General features: G+C 53.8%; 1 protein-coding gene across 3 annotated transcripts; it reads right to left on the bottom strand.

Annotated features, from left to right (window-relative positions):
- Window positions 1-1574: 1574 nt before the first annotated feature.
- ITGA2B (integrin subunit alpha 2b) lies at window positions 1575-14516 on the bottom strand. Of its 3 annotated transcripts, none has more exons than XR_005024395.2 (30): window positions 14295-14516; window positions 12650-12771; window positions 12460-12557; window positions 12188-12353; window positions 11869-11918; window positions 11747-11792; window positions 11530-11658; window positions 11131-11178; window positions 10936-10979; window positions 10733-10786; window positions 10528-10580; window positions 10118-10329; window positions 7856-8038; window positions 7553-7598; window positions 7352-7456; window positions 7212-7267; window positions 6967-7118; window positions 6684-6809; window positions 6204-6271; window positions 5896-6043; window positions 5271-5363; window positions 4903-4982; window positions 4524-4604; window positions 4305-4401; window positions 4051-4203; window positions 3811-3930; window positions 3231-3343; window positions 2907-3017; window positions 2577-2693; window positions 1575-1838 (listed from the first exon to the last, which is right to left on the bottom strand). XR_005024395.2 is itself a non-coding variant. In XM_036883148.2 (30 exons), exons 1-30 carry the CDS (start codon window positions 14480-14482, stop codon window positions 1782-1784), a joined length of 3108 nt encoding a protein of 1035 aa, XP_036739043.2. In that variant the 5' UTR covers window positions 14483-14515; the 3' UTR covers window positions 1576-1781. The 3 variants fall into 3 exon arrangements, 2 of the variants coding, with proteins under 2 accessions (XP_036739045.2, XP_036739043.2); XM_036883148.2 differs by having other exon boundaries at window positions 1576-1838; window positions 2907-3008; window positions 3230-3343; window positions 14295-14515; XM_036883150.2 differs by lacking the exons at window positions 5896-6043; window positions 6204-6271 and having other exon boundaries at window positions 2907-3008; window positions 3230-3343; window positions 14295-14515.
- Window positions 14517-16502: the final 1986 nt, after the last annotated feature.

Here is a 16502-nt window from a genome sequence, read left to right as displayed (position 1 = left end):
ATTTTTCACAACTTCAGCACAGGATTTAGCACTCATCCTTGGTGAATTTAATCTTATTGGTTTCAACCCAACTTTACAATCTGTCAAGACTGCCTTGAACCTGCTTCAGTCACCCGTTGTGTTGAAGCTCCCTCTCAGCCCGCAGCCATCGGCAAGATGAGGAGCAGCTTTCCTGCCTCCGGTCAAGGGACTCATGACAATACCAGGCAGCCCAGGGCCAGGATGGAGCTTTGGGACCCCATAGATATCTCTCTCAGCTCTATCAAAATTGTTTGGTCTTAAATCCAAGTCTGTATCATGCAGCTCACATTTCTGTCTTGTCTATAAAGGACAAATGCCAAATGCTGTGGATCAAGATAAATTGTCTGGAACCATCCAATTGCAATGGCAGAAGGAGGAGGGAGTTTGGCTGGTGTTCAAGGATCACAGCTTAATTTTTTCCTAAGTGGTCACAGCCACCCAACTAGAAACCTGTTCTGGAACTTGCCATGCATGGATGTCAAATTGTTCTGTTCTTTTCAGGATTTGCCTTTTACCCCTTCAGGTAAAAGTCCTCCCCATGGTCATAAAGTGATGCCTGCCTGTCCCCTACCACTGACCTCATCTGAACCCCTCACCCACCTGCAGCCCATGGGCCTCCTTTTCACTTGAACGCATCAAGCCTGCTCCCACTTCAGGGTCTTTTCACTGGCTGCTCTTTCTGTCCAGGGCACTTTATTCCTGTGAGCTGCCTGTCATTCATTCATCTCTGCTCACTTCATCAGAGAGGCCTACCCTGACCATTCTGCCTAAAATGTCAACATCCAAATAATTCTATCACTATCTCCTTACCTTATTTTTGCTCCCAGCACTGACCACCATTGGTTTGTTTATTCTTTACCCTTGGTTGAACATAAATTCCATGAGGACAGGGTGTTTGTTTCATTCACTGCTCCATCCCAGGACTGTACTGGGATAGTACTGGACATGTGGAAAGTGCCCAACAAATACTGGACACGTGAATCCACAAAAATCTCTTAGGACTGCAGGTTCCCCCCACCCTCCCCAAGCCCCTGACTCTATACTTGGCAGGGAGAATTATGGTCTGCTCCTTGCCCTTCTGAGAGTTCCTAACTGGAGACCCTTCTCCTTGCTGGCGGTGAAGGAATAGCAGCAGGGAAGCCAGACAGGAGTACCTGCTCTTCTCTCCCTGTGGGGCACTGCCTTCCTCAGACAAGGGCTCAGGCAGCCTCCTCTGCCCCTCCTCACTCCCAACCAGCTTTGAAGGCTTTATGTTACAGGAGAGGGGAGAGTGTATGAATTCTCCAAATCTCAGGTCATCTTGACGTTCATCTCTCCAAAATCAACTGCCCATCAGGGACCTAGCCTGCCTTCCCCAAGGCTCCCCTACTGCCACCTTCAGTCTCAACTGGAGGCCCTCTACCCTCTCCCTTGCTCCACCCCCACTCTCCACTCCCCAAGGACAGTAATTTGCAACCTTTTCCCTAGCAGAGACCCTGTAGCTCACACATCCACCAGCCCCAGGGCCCCACTCCCAGTATCACCTGGGCCCTCCACTGACTCCAAGAGGAAGCAGCACACTGGGGGCTGGGGCTCGGCCTCTTTTATTAGGTAGCAGGAAAGGGGGGGGCCCAGTTCTGGTAGGAGGGGGAGGTCATCAGGAGGCCTCCATGGAGCTCCAACCTGTAAGTGACCAGAGCTGGGGGGCACTCGTTGGAGAAGAGGGGCAGAGGAGGCACTACATCCAGCCTTCTAGTTAGGACAGCGCATGGGCCGCCCCCTCACTCTCCCTCCTCCTCTGCTTCTAGGGGCGGCCGATTCCGCTTGAAGAAGCCAACCTGTGGGCGCACAGGGGCAGGGGGCAGGGTGTAAAGATGACCCTTAGATCCCAGAGCAGCACACACCAGCCAGTCTCTAGATCCTCTCCCTGAACCAGCACATAGCACGGACCCCACTGTATGCACAAATGGAGGCCTTTCCCCTGTTTACAGATAATGCATGTAACAAGTTGTTGTTTGAAAGGAATTTTAGCTTTTCTCCCCTGAATTTTTCTTAAATACTTACGATTATGTTTATGTGACAAAATCGCATGATGGTATGTGTTTGATTATTGTAAGTCTAATGTGTGCTTTTCCCGGGGAGTACCATGACTTCCCAGGGATTGAGCCCTGCATTTTAACCAGTTTGTTTTTCAGGTGTAGAGGAAGGGAGTGACCCACCAGGGCCTCCCTGCAGGGTCTAGATCAGACCTGTGCCTCCCACCTCAGTCAGGGGTAGGGCCAGAACTGGCGGAGGGGAGCCCTGCCCTCCTCAGCAGCTAGGACAGTCCCAAAGGCAGGACTTGTTTCCTGTGATTCTTCCTCTCAGGGGGGAAAAGGGGAAAAGGCCTCAGGATTTCAGGTGCCATCTCTCCCAGGGGGCTGTGCCCACTGGAGAATAACACTAATAGTGGAGCTGTAGAGCAGATGGGCCAGGGTCACCCATTGTGGCCACCATCTCTCTCTGCCTCCTTGTGAGGTAACAGGGCCAAGCCTGTGCCCACCTGGGGACCATCCCCACTTCCCTTCATTCCTCACCTTCCACATGGCCAGCACCAGGAGTGTGAGCAACAGCAAGCCACCCAGCACACCTACCAGCACCCACCACATGGGAATGTCTCTTTCCTCCAAGACCCGAAACAGCTGCGTCTCCACCTGGGGGCAATCCAATGTGTCTTCTCAGTCACACTAACACCTGTCTTTCCCAAAGACGTGTCTCCTTGTGATGTGACCCCCGAACAAACCACCTACCTTTCTCACCCCTGAGGCCCAAGAAGGACCACCCCCATCCTGCTGGTCAAGGGCCCATGGGAAGGCCAATGAGTCCTGTAGGATCCATCTCTCCCGCCACCAATCCTCCATACTCACCTGAACTTCCCCACTAGGCAGGCGGAGGGCGGGCACGGCGTAGGGAAGGGAAGAGACATTGAACCAAGCGTGGGACTGCAGCACAAACTGGTCCAGGGGCCTCTGGATACCGCGGGAATGAATGCTATTTACACGAGGCCTACTGGTTGCAGGAGTCCCAGCCCAGCCCCAGACTCTCCCTTGGGGAGCCCTGGCCTAATCCGGTGCCCCGCCCAAAGTAAAGCTGGCCCGCATTCCCTTCCAGTTTCCTGAAGCCCCGCCTCTCCCCAGAGCACACTCGGTCCCGCCTCCAGAAAGCTCCGCCCACCGGCATCCCGCCCCACCTGGTGAAGGCTGGGCAGCCACAGGAAGGCCCTCACGGTGACCATGACCCGCTGCCCGCGTGCCATCTCCTGCAGCTCACAGTGCACCACAGTACTGGGCGCCGAGTCGCAGCTCTGCGGGGAGGCGTCGTTAGTCCTCAGCCCCTTCCGACCCTTCATCCCTCAAGGGCCCAACAGAGAGGGGGGCCGAAGAGGGCAGTCAGCTCAGGCCTCTCCCTCGGGAAGGGTCTCAGATTCAAGCTTCGGATGTTCTCTCTACAAGCAGTTGCTCACACAGTCCCAAAGATTCAGGAGATGTGGGGAGAAACGGGTCATCATCCAGCATTCAATACCCAGAATTTTTGTAGCTCTGTTTTGGCATTTAATCATTTTCTTAAATGTACCGGGAACCTTTAAAAGTGCAAGTGCCCCCACTCTGTCCTAGACACCAGACAGGCACAGTCCTTTATATTCCGTGGAGTACTCTGTGGCCAAGCTGGTCCATCGGAAGCCCCGGTCACAGCCCCTGCAGCTCCTGCCTCCCATCCCTCTGCCCCTGGGCCCCAGGGAGGCCCCAGCTGGAGACCGCAGAGCCTGCTCACCACAAGAACTGGACCCTGAAGCCTCGAGGGTTGCTTCTGCTCTGGCAGGAACACCTGTCTGCGCTCCCGCTTGTGATGGGCCTGGGGGGAAGGGCTGGGGGTAGGCAGACCCCAGTCCAGCTGGGACAGCAAAGAAGCAGTCAGAGCCCACACTCTGCCCATCTCCCCACCTTCCCAGAGGTGCTCCGGTTGATGGGCCACAGACCCACCCACAGTTCTTTCTTCCATCCAGGCTCTTACCTTCAGTGGGTTGGGAGAGGGCTGTGGGGAGCACTGAAGTCCCCCCTGAGGCTGTATGTCCAGGATGTAGAGCAGGTCAGAGGGCTGGGACTGGCCAGGGAGGCAGAGGTGGAGGCGGAGGCCACTTACAGTACCAGGGCCTTTGTTGTGGAGCTGGTGGTGGTGAGGAGGCAGGACGTTAGCTGGCTCAGCACTCAGACCGTAGCTCCTGGGACCCTCCCACCCCAGCCTGGGGTCTGGAGACTCCTCCCTACCTCATAGGTGTGCTCCACTTTGGGGCCCTGGCTGTTGGAGCTATTCTGCCTGTTGCCTTCTTCTGCCACCACTACCAGGGAGGCTGGAAAGGAGTTCCTGCAGGGGCCCGAGTCCCCAGAGCGATCTTGATCCCCTGACTTGCCTGTGGGGGTTCCCCCAGGGCCGTCTGAACCTTAGGGCTCTGCCTGCCATCTCCCTTACCCACCCCAGCTTCTCACCCTCGCAACTCCACACGGGCCTCTGCCCGGACTGGCACATCCAAAAGCACAGTCTCACTGTGAGGATTCTGGCTGTTCTTGCTGGAGGGGAAGGGATGAGAAGAAGCAGGTCAGGGGCACCAGCCCAGTGAACATCGGGATTCTCTGGGCTGGGGCCAGAATATCAGAGGGCTTAGGGAGAGCCAGCTCCACAAACTGAAGTTAGACCTGGGAAAGGTCTCCAAGACTCAGAAGCAAGTGTCTGAGGAACAAAGGGAACGGGGAAGTCTGATGGGCAAGCATCCCAGAAAACCCTTCTGGATGGAGGGCATCTGAGGGTCTCTGCATTGGGATCAGATAGGGGAAGGGTGGTGGGTAGGAGTGCTCCCCCATCCAGTACCTCCTGATCTGCAGCTGGAAGGACACATGCTCCCCAGCCTCCTCCAGGTTCTCCACGCCCACCAACATTGTGATTCCTATCTGAGAGATGGAGATGGCCAAAGTCACTGCCCAAATGCCCACTCCTGGCAGCCCAATGGCCTCCAGTTATCACCCTCCAAGGTCACCAGGATGATCTTCATTTTACTCAGAATTCCACTTCGAGAGGGAAAGTCACTCACCTGAGAACACACGTAAGAAAACACAGCCAGGGAATGCAAAGACCAGGATTCCAGCCCAGAGCTATCTGACTCCAAACACAGCTCCTAACACCTGGCTGCCGATAAGCCCCTGGTAGAAGACCCAGCGCCCGGGACTTGGTGGCCTCACCTGGGCATTCCTCTTCATGGGGTTGCCCAGCTCACACAGTACTACCTTGGTCTCATTCTCCTTCTTCTGGTTACAGACAAGCCTCTCAAAACCCTTCAGGGAGCCAGTTCCAAGAAAAAAAAAGAATGGTTACAGAACATCTCATATAAATTTGAGCTCCCTTGTTAAGTCTGGGAGAGACTTGTGTGCTAGGGCGGAAGGGGAAGATTCTTGGGGTGGGAGTGCAAGGCACTGTCACATTCCTCTTTATGTATTACTATGGTACCTTATTATTTTTTATGAAATTTTTTGGAAAGAAAAAACACAAACATTACATAGAGTATGACCCTGCCATGATAAACCACAACAAAATAAATATGTATCTATGTGAGCATCTGTCAATGCTGGAAAAAAAAAGCCTGGAAGGAAATCCACCAAATGTTAACAGAGGCTCCTGTTAACACTTAGTTCCTGGGCCATTTTTGGTTTGGGTTTTATAACAGGGTCCTTGAATTTTGTGCCATTAGCAAGTACTTGTCTTCTAAATTTAGAAAAAATCAATCAGTTGTTATAGGAAAGCATAAGAGAAGCAGGAGCTCCTATACCTCCCAGATCCCTGGTAATGCCCCTGGGGTGGGGGTCTCACCTCGATGTTGCTGAGGGCCCGCATGTAGTGAGCACCTGGGGGCAGGTGTACAACCAGCTCAGCCTCGTAGGCCCCCTCACCCTCATTGGCTGCGTCCATTTGCAGCTCCAGCACATTATCAGCTCCAATTAGGAGTGGAGAGCCTCTCCTGTGGGGAGAAACGAGTAAAGCCAAAAAGGCAGATCGAGGCCCAGGGTCTGGGAGGAAGAGAAGGGCTGAGGACAGAGTATCAGGCCCCAGGTGGAGAGTGGATGTGTGTCACTGGGGCAGGTAGGACCAGGGTAGGGTGGCATGGGAGGCCTCCTCACACGTTGGCAGTGAGCTGGAGCTGGGGCACACACAGGTCATCTTCCCCACAGTCCAGGATGATTCGGGTCTAGAGGGGGCACATCAGGGTGTATGGATAAATTGGGTGCATGTGAAGTCTGGAGGGGTCACAACAGGACTTAAGGAGTTAGAGGTCTGAGAATAAACAGAGTTTGGGGATGACACCAGGGGTTTGCACCAGAGTTTAGGATGAAGATAGGGTTTGGGTAGTGACATCAGGGTTTGTGGATTTAGATCAGAGTTTAGAGATAACATCGACACCTGGCATTTCCACCAAGTTCAGGGGATATTGATATTTTGTTAGGGTTTAGAGTGACATCTCTTAGAGATTAGGTTTTAATTTCAAGATTAAAGGTGATGCCAAGGTTTTGGAGTTCACATTACAATTTGGACACTAATCGTAACCCTCACTTTCTGGGAGGGGTCCTCCACCTCCCTTAACTGCCCTGCCCTGCCCCCACCTGCTCCTGGATGTGGGTATCTCCATGTAGCACAAGAGCAGGGGCTATTCCATCCTTCTCGGGCTGCAGGGACACATTGAGGCTGAGCACTATGGGGCTCAGCTTGTCCCGGAAGTCAGCCTCATCCTGAGAAGGGAACAAGAGTCAGGCCATCTTGCTACCATGCATCCTACCATGCATGTTCCACTGAGTGCCCAGAACCTGCAGCACCCAGTCCATGGTCCAGGGCTGGAGGTGAACAAGTTTATACACCCAGCCCCGCCCATCCCCAGCCCAGACTTACTCGGAGGAAAGCAGTGGTGGTGTGGCAGATGGGGCTGTGCCTCCCGCCCAGGTCCAGGTGCAGGGTGGTGCCTGCCTGTTGAGAGCTCAGCAGTAGCACTCGGCGGCCCTGGCGGGGTTTCTGCCGGTCCAGCTGCAGCTCGGCATTCAAGACTGGCAGAACAGGCAGAAAGGGTCAGGGTGTCTCTGGCCAGCCTCTAGGAGAGCCCAGGCCCACCTCCCTCCTGTCCCCACCATGACACTCACACAGCTTCTGAGGAATGTTGTACCCAGTGGCTCCCACGCACATCTGGATATTAAAGCTGCAAAGACATGTGTGGGGCTCAGGAGCTAGGGCCTTCCTGAGGTCCCAGATCCTGCCTGGCCAGTGTCCTCCGCCTCCTTACCAGCTCACTGGTGTCTTTGTCTGGGGCAGAACACATTTCTTCACAGCAGGATTCAGAGAATCTTGCACCAGTAGCTGAACAGTGGTCATCACCACGGGCAGGGCTCTGGTGGGATGGAGGGAGGCTTTCCATTGTGGCCCTCCCTGACCTGGGCTCCTGTGATGGTGTGCCCCCGCACCTGCCCGTGGAGTCAGTGCTCACCTGTACACAGCCACCTTGTTGGCCCCATAAGCTCCCACCAGTAGGTCTGTAGAAAAGGGGGTGGTGGTGGTTAGAATTGGTCATTAGAGAGGGCCTGGGGTCCTCACCCCATTTTCTCAGGGGTTTCCCACACCACTTCCTCCGTTGGAGGTCTCACCTGACTACCCCCACCTCCTAGCCCCACAGCCGGGTCAGAGTTCTCAGTGGGTCACAAAGTCAGGCAAGGCCCTTGGCCATGTCTCTAAAGCATGGCCAGTTAATTCCCAAGGGCCCTCCTTGTCTAGTTGGAGGCTCCAGAAGCACCTGGGTATCCATTGTCATCGATGTCTGTGGCACCTCGCAGGGAGAAGCCGAAGCCAGAGCCTGTGGGGAAGGGGCTGTCCAGGACCTGGGAGGGGCGTGAGCTAAGCCCCTCACTCTGACCCAGGAATACCAGCACCTGGCCCCGACCGCTGGAACCCCCATATGGAGCAGCCACTGCAATGTCTGGAAGGAGCAACAGAAAGAGAGTGGCTGCTTGTTAACCAATTTCTCCAGGCAGCCCTGTAAAATTTTCCCGAGCTTCTTCTCTGGGTAGACCCCAGGGGACCAGGAGAAGGATGCAAAGGTCTAGGTCAAGGGGGCAGGCGCCTTGCCTTCCAGGAGTTTACAGTTGAGTAGGAGAGAGACCTATCAAGTAGGATTATTATAAAAAAATAACAGCCCTCAGTATCTTTTGAGGAAAACATATTGACATTTCATTTAATCCTGAAGATCAGGCATTGTCATTCCCATTTTAGATGAGAGACTGAGTCCCAGAAGATTAAGTAACCAAGACCTATTACATCACGGCCCCCTCTTTCCCAAGGAACCTTCACTCCATTCCCCTTCCACCACGCGAACCCAGCGCCACACCATGGGCTTGCCATTACTAATAACCTTTATGATGACTCATAAAAATTAGTTAATCATCATTATCATTAATTTGTAAGCATTCTTTGCATATGACAGAAACTAAGATCTTTGATATGTACATTGTAACTGTTTCCTTTGTCTTCAGATTTTGTTTTCTGTTCAGTTTTCTTCCTTTAAAAGTCATTATTGATTTTTCTAATCAAGTTACATGGAATTTACCCAAATAGACTACTCTGACCACAGTCTCACCCCCAGGCCCTGGGCCTCCACTGTCTCCTGATCTTTGGCTTCCTCATCTCTTCACTTATTTCTTAACCAATCAATCACCCTTGCCACATCCTCAGCTGTTTTGTCCCATTGTCAGTCCTGGGAAAACCTGGTCAGACTCCACCAGATTGGGGATCATGAGGTCCTGACTTCCAGCCTCCACTAGGGGCCTCCATGCTGCCCAGCAGCCTGCGGGCATCCCTCGGATCCCTCTCCTAGTCTGCTCAGCACCTATGTCAAACATTCTCCATTCTGTCAAGCTCCCAAGCCCCCCCACTTCCTTCACAAAGGGAAGCAACCCAAGCGTTGCACTATAAATTCACACACATCCCTTTACCCTGCCACTGAGTTGAGTATCCCAACCCCACATCCACCAGGCATTGCAGGGACCCTCCTCTGGCTCACTCTCCCTAACCCCATTTTCCCACAAGATCATGTTCCTCCACATTTCACCTACTCCATGTTCTGAGAAATTAAAATAACCTTTCCATGACCCTCATCTCCATTCACTAACCATCTTTTCTCCCATTTCATCATCCCGCAAACTGGTTGAACACACTAGCTACACTGGCTGCCTCCAATTCTTCATCTCTATTCATACCTTATCCCATGGCATTCTGGCTTCTGTTCCTACCCAGCTCTGAATCAGTTCTTGTCATTGTCACCAATGACCTCCTTCCTGCTAAAGCCTATGGATACCTTTCCAGGCCCACCCATTAGCAGCATCTGGAACTGCTGACACCCCTTCCTACTGTGTAAAGGGCTCTTTTCCTTTGAGTTCTGGGCTGTCACATTTGGTTTCCTTCCTCCCTCTCTGGACACTCCTCCATCCCCTTTGCAGACTCACATCCTCTGGGAGTCCCCTAAATGCTCTTGTTCACCAGGCTCTGTCCCGGGCCTCTTCTCACTTCCTCACCCACTGTTCCCAAGTCCCTACATCCCACTCAGACCTCTCCGGTGGAAGTGAGGGAAGCCACGCTCAACTCTTCTCTGGACATGTCTGCCTAATGTTCCCAAGCCCTTAAATAAGATAAAAAAGTCCAGAGCTGACCTGCTGATCTGCCCCCATATCACCTCCCCAGCCTGCTGCATGGCCTGAGTTCCAGACAGTGAAGGCAGCATCAGCCCACCTCCTCTCTCTCCTTTGGCCCCACAGCCAGTCACTAATAATCCAAGTGCTAAAAATCTGTGAAATCACCCTCATCTCCAACTCCATTGCCAGGATCCACGTCCAGGCGGCCATCATCTCCTGCCTGGGTGAATGCAAGCAAATCCCATTTGGTCTCCTTTAATTCTCTCCTGCTTAAAGCCCTTCCGGGTTCCCGCTGCCCTCAGATCAAATCTATGGTCCTTGCTGTGGCTGTTAACCCTTCTACAGCAAGTGGGGCTCCTCTCCTCCTTTACCGTTGTAGCCATCCCGGTTGAGGTCGCCCAGAGGCGTTACGGCTGAGCCGAATCGCCCGTAGAGCTGCGTGCCAGTCAGCAGGAGGCTGGGCGCGCCCAGCACATAGGGACCTCGAGGCTGCAGGAACAGATACACGCGCCCCACCTCGGCCAGATTGCGGTCCGCGCGGCTCTCCATGTACAGTGGCGCCCCCACCAGCAGGTCGTGCCTCCTGTAGGCCAGATGGGCGGTTCGGTGGGGTGGGTTTAGAGGTATGCGGCGGGCTGGGGCCAAATCTCGCCCATCCTCGCCCTCCTGGTCCCCTCCACTCACGTGGGGGAGAGGGCTGGGAAAGGAGGAGACGGAGGGCAATGAAGCCCTCTGGTATTGGAGACCCAAATGGGTAGGCGTGGGGCGCCCCCTTCCTCACCCGTCCCCGTTGACGTCAGTGACTGCCACCGAGTGCCCGAAATACGAAGCCATCTGCAGGAAGCCAAGGCGCACCTTAATTGCCGTCCCCGGACCCGCATCCTCTCTTATACATCGTCAGTCACACCTTGCGGAGTATTCTACGGTCCCAATCCACCGGTATGTACACACACACACACACACACACACCGGGACCCGGCCCCCACCTGCTCTCCATGCAGCCGGTGCAGCGTCTGGTAGTAGGAGCCCAAAATTTCCACCTGCGCGGACAACGCACAGGTTGCAGCGCGTCATTCTTGCCCGCCCCGCAGCCGCTCGCTCAGGGTGCAAAGGGCAGGAGATTTAGCGGGGGTTGCGGGGCCGGGGACTTCGCGAAGCCGAGCGGTGGGTGGGGTCAGGGGGCACTCACCGCTCCCAGGGTCCAGCTCCAGGTAGGGGCACCGAACACATACTCTGGGGAGAGTCGCCCGGGAGAATGAGGTCCTTCGAACCCACCCACCTCCCACCCGCTGTTCCGCACTCAGGGGAGGCTGCAGTGACGGATCTGGAGGCGCTCTTCCTGGAGCTGGCCTCCCCAACCCTTGTGCCTAAATGGATTTCTTGCCTGTAGTGCTGAGATCCCCGTCAAACTCGCCCACGGCCACTGAGTACCCTGAAGACAGAGCGCAAATTAGTCTTTCCAGGAGCGCAAAGCAGGGAGGGGCCGAGGGCGAGGAAGGAGGGCCCTCAAGAGACCACCCAGTCCAAACCGTGCATTGTGTATACGGGAAAACTGAGGCCACGGAAAGGCCACGACCTGCCCCAGATGCGCAGCGAATCCAGGGCGGGCAGGGCGAGTGGGAGCTGGATGGTCTGCGGGGGAAGGTGCGGGAGCAGAAGGGGCCTTAGCGCTGGGGCTGGCCAGCCGGCTGGGTATGGGAATGCTCCCGCAGGAGCAGCACCTGGCCGACGGTGGGGAGGTGTCAGAGTGCTGGGAAACCTAGAAGGGAGGTGCCAGAGTTACCCCGGTAGCCGTCGAAGTACTCTGGGTTGCCGGAGTCGAAGGTGGCACTCTGGGTGCCCACGTGCCACAAGAGGGTGCTCGGGCGGTAACTCGAGATGATATCCGCAATTGGCGCCCGCACCAGGAGACCTAGGGCGCGAGGGACGGCGGGTGTGGAGGCCCAGAGACCACCCCCGGGGCCGAGAGAAGGGCGGGAAGTGTACCGATGGGCACCTACCTACGAAAAAATAGCCTCCAGGGGCCCCAAGCACCAGCTCTCCAGCCTGAAAAGGAAGCCCTGGAGGTGAGATGGGGCCCTGTTTGGACGCCCCGATGCCGCCGCTTGTGCTCCCTACTCGCCTCAGTGACCGCGGAGCTGAAGCCCACTTCGCAGTAGCGCTTGTCGTTGTCTGGAGAAGACAAGGAGGAAAGGTGAGCGAAGGGGTGCATCAAGGAGAGTGCAAGGGAGCCTGGGGCGGCGCGGAGTGGGGCCGGGGCCATGGCGGGTAGTATAGAGGCGCGGCCTTTAATCAGCGCCCGGCGTGCCCCGGGGCCTGGAACTGGGCCTTTGGGCAACGCAGGTTTGAAAGCAGGACTTGCGGAGCTGGGATAAGGATAAGATTGAGGGCGGGGCTAAGTGGCTGCTAGTGGGCGGAGCCAAAACGGAGGGGGAACTCACTGAAGCGATTTGCCACATAAATCCTGCTCATGGTGTTGTCCCGGCAGGGCGAGTACTCCGCGCGGCCGCCGTCCCGGAGTTGAGCCACGAAGCAGCCACCTACGGGTGTCTTCTCACTCTCCTCGTTCTTATGTAGGGCGTTCCAATGCTGCCAGGGGGCGCAGGCCTGGGGGAAGGGCCACAGGAGAGTGGGGAAGGGGCGGGACTCGGGTTCCCCCTTCCACGTGTCCTTGCCGCCGACTCCTCCCTGGGCTCTGACTCGCGGCGCCCACCACAATGTTGTCGTTCCAGCTGACGACCGACGCCCCTAGGCCTTGCCGGGCCTTGAAGGTTTGGAAAGTTTGGGAGTCTATCTTTCGTATCTCATCATCTGGAGGGCACAAGAAGAGGTGGGACGCTGAAGCCCGGCCGTCCACGATCCCTCTTATAGCCCCTCCCTTTCCCTCCTTGCTCGGAACTCACTGAGATCGAAGGGCAAAGAGGAGCACTGGCCTCCCTCTGCCCTCCAGGGGCACAGGAACACGCCGCCCGTCTCCTCCTGGCTTTGATCTAGGGTCCGCGGGGCGCCCACCACGATGGCCACGCTGCGTAGAAAAGCTGGGTGAAGGAGACGCGGATTCCGGGGTACCCCAGGCCGCCGTTCCCGCGCCATGAGTGCTATCCAGACTGGAGGTGTGCCTTGAGGGGGGTGACTGGATCATCTTTCTTCAAGGAGACTCACAACCATCAAGGTCAATGTTTTCATTTGTGACCAATGAAACTGACTCCCAGCGAGGGGAAACCACATGCGCATAGCAACCCAGCGAGTTAAGGGTGAAGCTCGGACTATAGCCATTTTGTCTGGTTTTAATACGAGTGGTTTGATATCCTTGCTGAAAAGACCTCAAGTTCTGTGCACCATGTACAACTCCCCAGCCCCTGTCCCCTCCTCCAGAAGTGGGGGCGTTTATATGCTCCCTGGAATGTTAGACTGTTGCAAGATCCCTTCTTGAGAGCTGGTTTAATGGTGAAGAATTAGGGAATCTAGTGGGCACCTCTAAAGTGGGAAGTGGGGTACTGTTATCACTGGGGACCCTAGTTATCTACATTCAAATCACAGGTTGGCCATATTAAATACTGTCAGGAGAAATAAAAAGAAATGTATGAGGGACATTGCATGGTGCCAGCCAAATATATAACAAGTGCTAAAAAAATGCTGTAATTTTTTTTTTTAGCCCATGGGATGTTTAAATAGTACCCATAAGATCAGTATCTGTGGAAAGGAAGGGAAAGAAGCAGGATTGGGCAGAGAAAGGAGTGGAGTGGAGATTCTGGTCCAGTTGCAGCCATGGGCCAACACCCTGGAGGCTCTGAGGCTAGAACCTTTAGAACTGTCCCAAATCAAGAGGATGGGATGCGTCCACTTCTCTCCTTTCTAAATTCTCCTCATTGGTCCATCATTGGTTGTATGCCACACAGGGAAGGGAACTGGATTTGGGGGGAGGCAGCTCTTTTCAGCAGAGGAAATTCTCCAAGGGGCTGATCCTGGAATGCCATGTGCTATTGTCTCTGGCCAAAGCTGGACATCAGTGTGCACCACGATGAGCAACTAGTTCAGGGTATATATACTCAGTGACTATAAAGAAGAGGAGCCAGGACTCTAATCTTGGGGGTCTGATTTCACAGCCTGATTAAGCCCAACCATTAATGCTGTATCGCTTCTTTCATACATCTATAATTTTGATGGGGTTCAGAGGAATGGAGAAAAGCGAGGTGGGGGTGGGTAGATGATTTTACAGTTTTGCAAGTCAATTTAAGACATGTGCTCCTCTATATTTTAAGGGGATAAGGATGGAGTGGGTCATACAACTGACCCTTGGGGGAGAGAGAGTCATCAACTTTGTCATCCCTTTGTTCTTGCTGTAGTTCCGGTGCCCATCTTCCCGTGGACATGCCTCCCTGACACCTTCATCTGAGCCAGTCCCTTCCCAGTGCTCGTAACAAGAGCTCAGACCGAATAGACCCTAGAAGTCACTTTGCTCAACCTCTGTCATAAATGGGGAGTTCGAGACCCACAGAATCAGTGAAGGCAATCTCTCTTGACACCCAAACTTCCCCCAGAACTCACCTCCCATGGCTGTCCTTGTAGAAGTCCAGTGAAAACCCAAAATGACTGCCATTGGGGCCCGTGTAGAAGGTGAGCTGCACTGGGTCCAGGTTCAAGGCTGAGGTTGGAGGGGCAGCACCAGGTCCCAAGAGCAGCTGCACCCACTCCAGAAGCCAGAGGGCATGAAATGAACACAAAGCTCTGGCCATCGTCCTTCTCCCACAACCTCTTGGCAGGAATGTGCAAGCTCTTTCCTCTTCCTTTCAGTTTCCACCACAGGAAGTCTTCGCTTATCAAACTGGAACCCATTTGCTGAGTAAATGGCTATATAGGCAGAGCAAAGGGCTATATAGGCCCTGGACCCATATGGCTTTTAGGATTGCCAGGAAGGCAGTGAGGCCACTCAGGGGTGGATGCTTATGGCTAAAAGCCATTACTCCTCCCTCCGTTTTCCTGAGAGTACTTTATCACCAATCCTGTTGGTTCTACCTCTCCACTATGTCTTTTGAATCTTCACCCCGTTTCCACTACCATGCTTGCTAAGCCACCATTGCTTTCTGCTTGGCATAGTCCAACCAGGAATTAACTGGTCTGTACACCTCCACTCTAGCCCACAGTTCTGCAACTGCTCCTCCCCCTACAGCTGCCTGCACTGTGGTGACACGCTGTGACTTGGTCAGAGGTGGGGGAACGAGTAAGGAAGCTGCTACCGTCTGATAAGACCTGAAGGCTGCTGTATCCTTTCGGATAAGGCACTTCTCCTCTTCCTCCTTCTGGTGCCTTGGGCAGTGTCACTCAGCCACATTGGTGCAGCAGCTTCCTTACTCTTTCTTCATCCCAGCCAAGTCTTAATGCAGCCAGAGCAGTGCAGCTGGTGCTAGGGAAGGGGTGGTGACTAGATCTTGGCTGAAGGGGAAAGGAGATGGGGTGGAGTCCTTCCAGAGTATTCAGGCTCAAAGGCTCTGAGGATATGCACCAGCTGTTCAGTTGAAGGCAGGCCCTCTCTTCTTGTGTCAGAGAGCTCTTGCCCAATCATCAAGACTTGATTCTAGTAGGTCACTGCCTAGGGGGAGCCTCCTCCACCCCCACCCCCGACTCCTCAGGCTGACACCCTGGGGGTAACACAGTACATGGGGCACAGCACTCATCACACTATTTAGTCATGGTCTGTTCACAGGCTGTGTCCACAAATGCCTTGAGAGCAAGGTTCCTTTCTGCCGTCCCAGGGGTCTAGCCAAGAGCCCAATACAGTAGGTACTGCTGCAGGAGAGACTGAAGGGAAACATGCACTGAGAGTGGAAGATACAAACATGAGGTCACATAGTACAAAGAGAAGGAACAGTTTTGAGCAGAAAGGCAAGGTCATTTTCTATGGATGAGAGGGAGGAGTGCCGAGTCTTATTGGTACTTTCTTGTCTTCACAACCAGTAGGTTCTCAGGAAGGAAATTCATCACTGAGATCTGATAGGGTTAAAAGAACATAGCCACGTCCTCCTTTTGCTCCGTATTTTCTGATCAAACTTACGCTATTTCTGATTAAACCACTGTATCCTGCCCACCTACCTGTGCCAGCCCAGGATCCCTTGAGCTCCTTCCTCCCTTTCCCTACTAATTCACCTCCCCAGCACACAGCTCAAAATCCTGTCCTTTGCTAGGTTAGCTCCTTGAACTTTAGTCTAGGCCTTCCTCACTGCTGAATTGCCAGTGCCAAGCTACTGGTAGGCACATAATGCATTTGTTAGAATGCTTAGTCCTAGACGTACCTTCCACCTTCCCCATCTTCTCCTGAGTGGTATTGCTACTGGTGTATACTGTATAGCCTAATACTAATTCTCATGCCACAAGTGTTTAACAAATACTTAATTCTGTTCAAGGCTGATAAGGGATACAAAGATAATTGTCAAAGATCCTTAAAGAATTTAGTCCAGAGGGAGTTGACATGAATGCACATAACTGCAGCAGAGGAATAGTAAAGCATGCCTTGAAAGGGTGGAGATTATGATCAGCTGATGTCATTTGCTCCTAAGAACTCTGAAATAGGTGTTAATTGTATTTTATAAACACGAGAACTGTGGCACAGTATTTTAGGTAAACTGCCCAAGTTTATACAGCTAGTAAGTGACAGAACTAGGATGCAAACACATTTGTGCTTGAATCCATGTTAACCATTACACCATGTTGCCTTTTGTCAGAGAATTATGGTGTTTTTAGGTGCAGGAAATAATATAA

The sequence above is a fragment of the Manis pentadactyla genome, chromosome 4 (assembly GCF_030020395.1).
Source record: "Manis pentadactyla isolate mManPen7 chromosome 4, mManPen7.hap1, whole genome shotgun sequence".
NCBI lineage: Eukaryota > Metazoa > Chordata > Mammalia > Pholidota > Manidae > Manis > Manis pentadactyla.
This window is presented reverse-complemented; position numbering and strand designations above follow the sequence as displayed.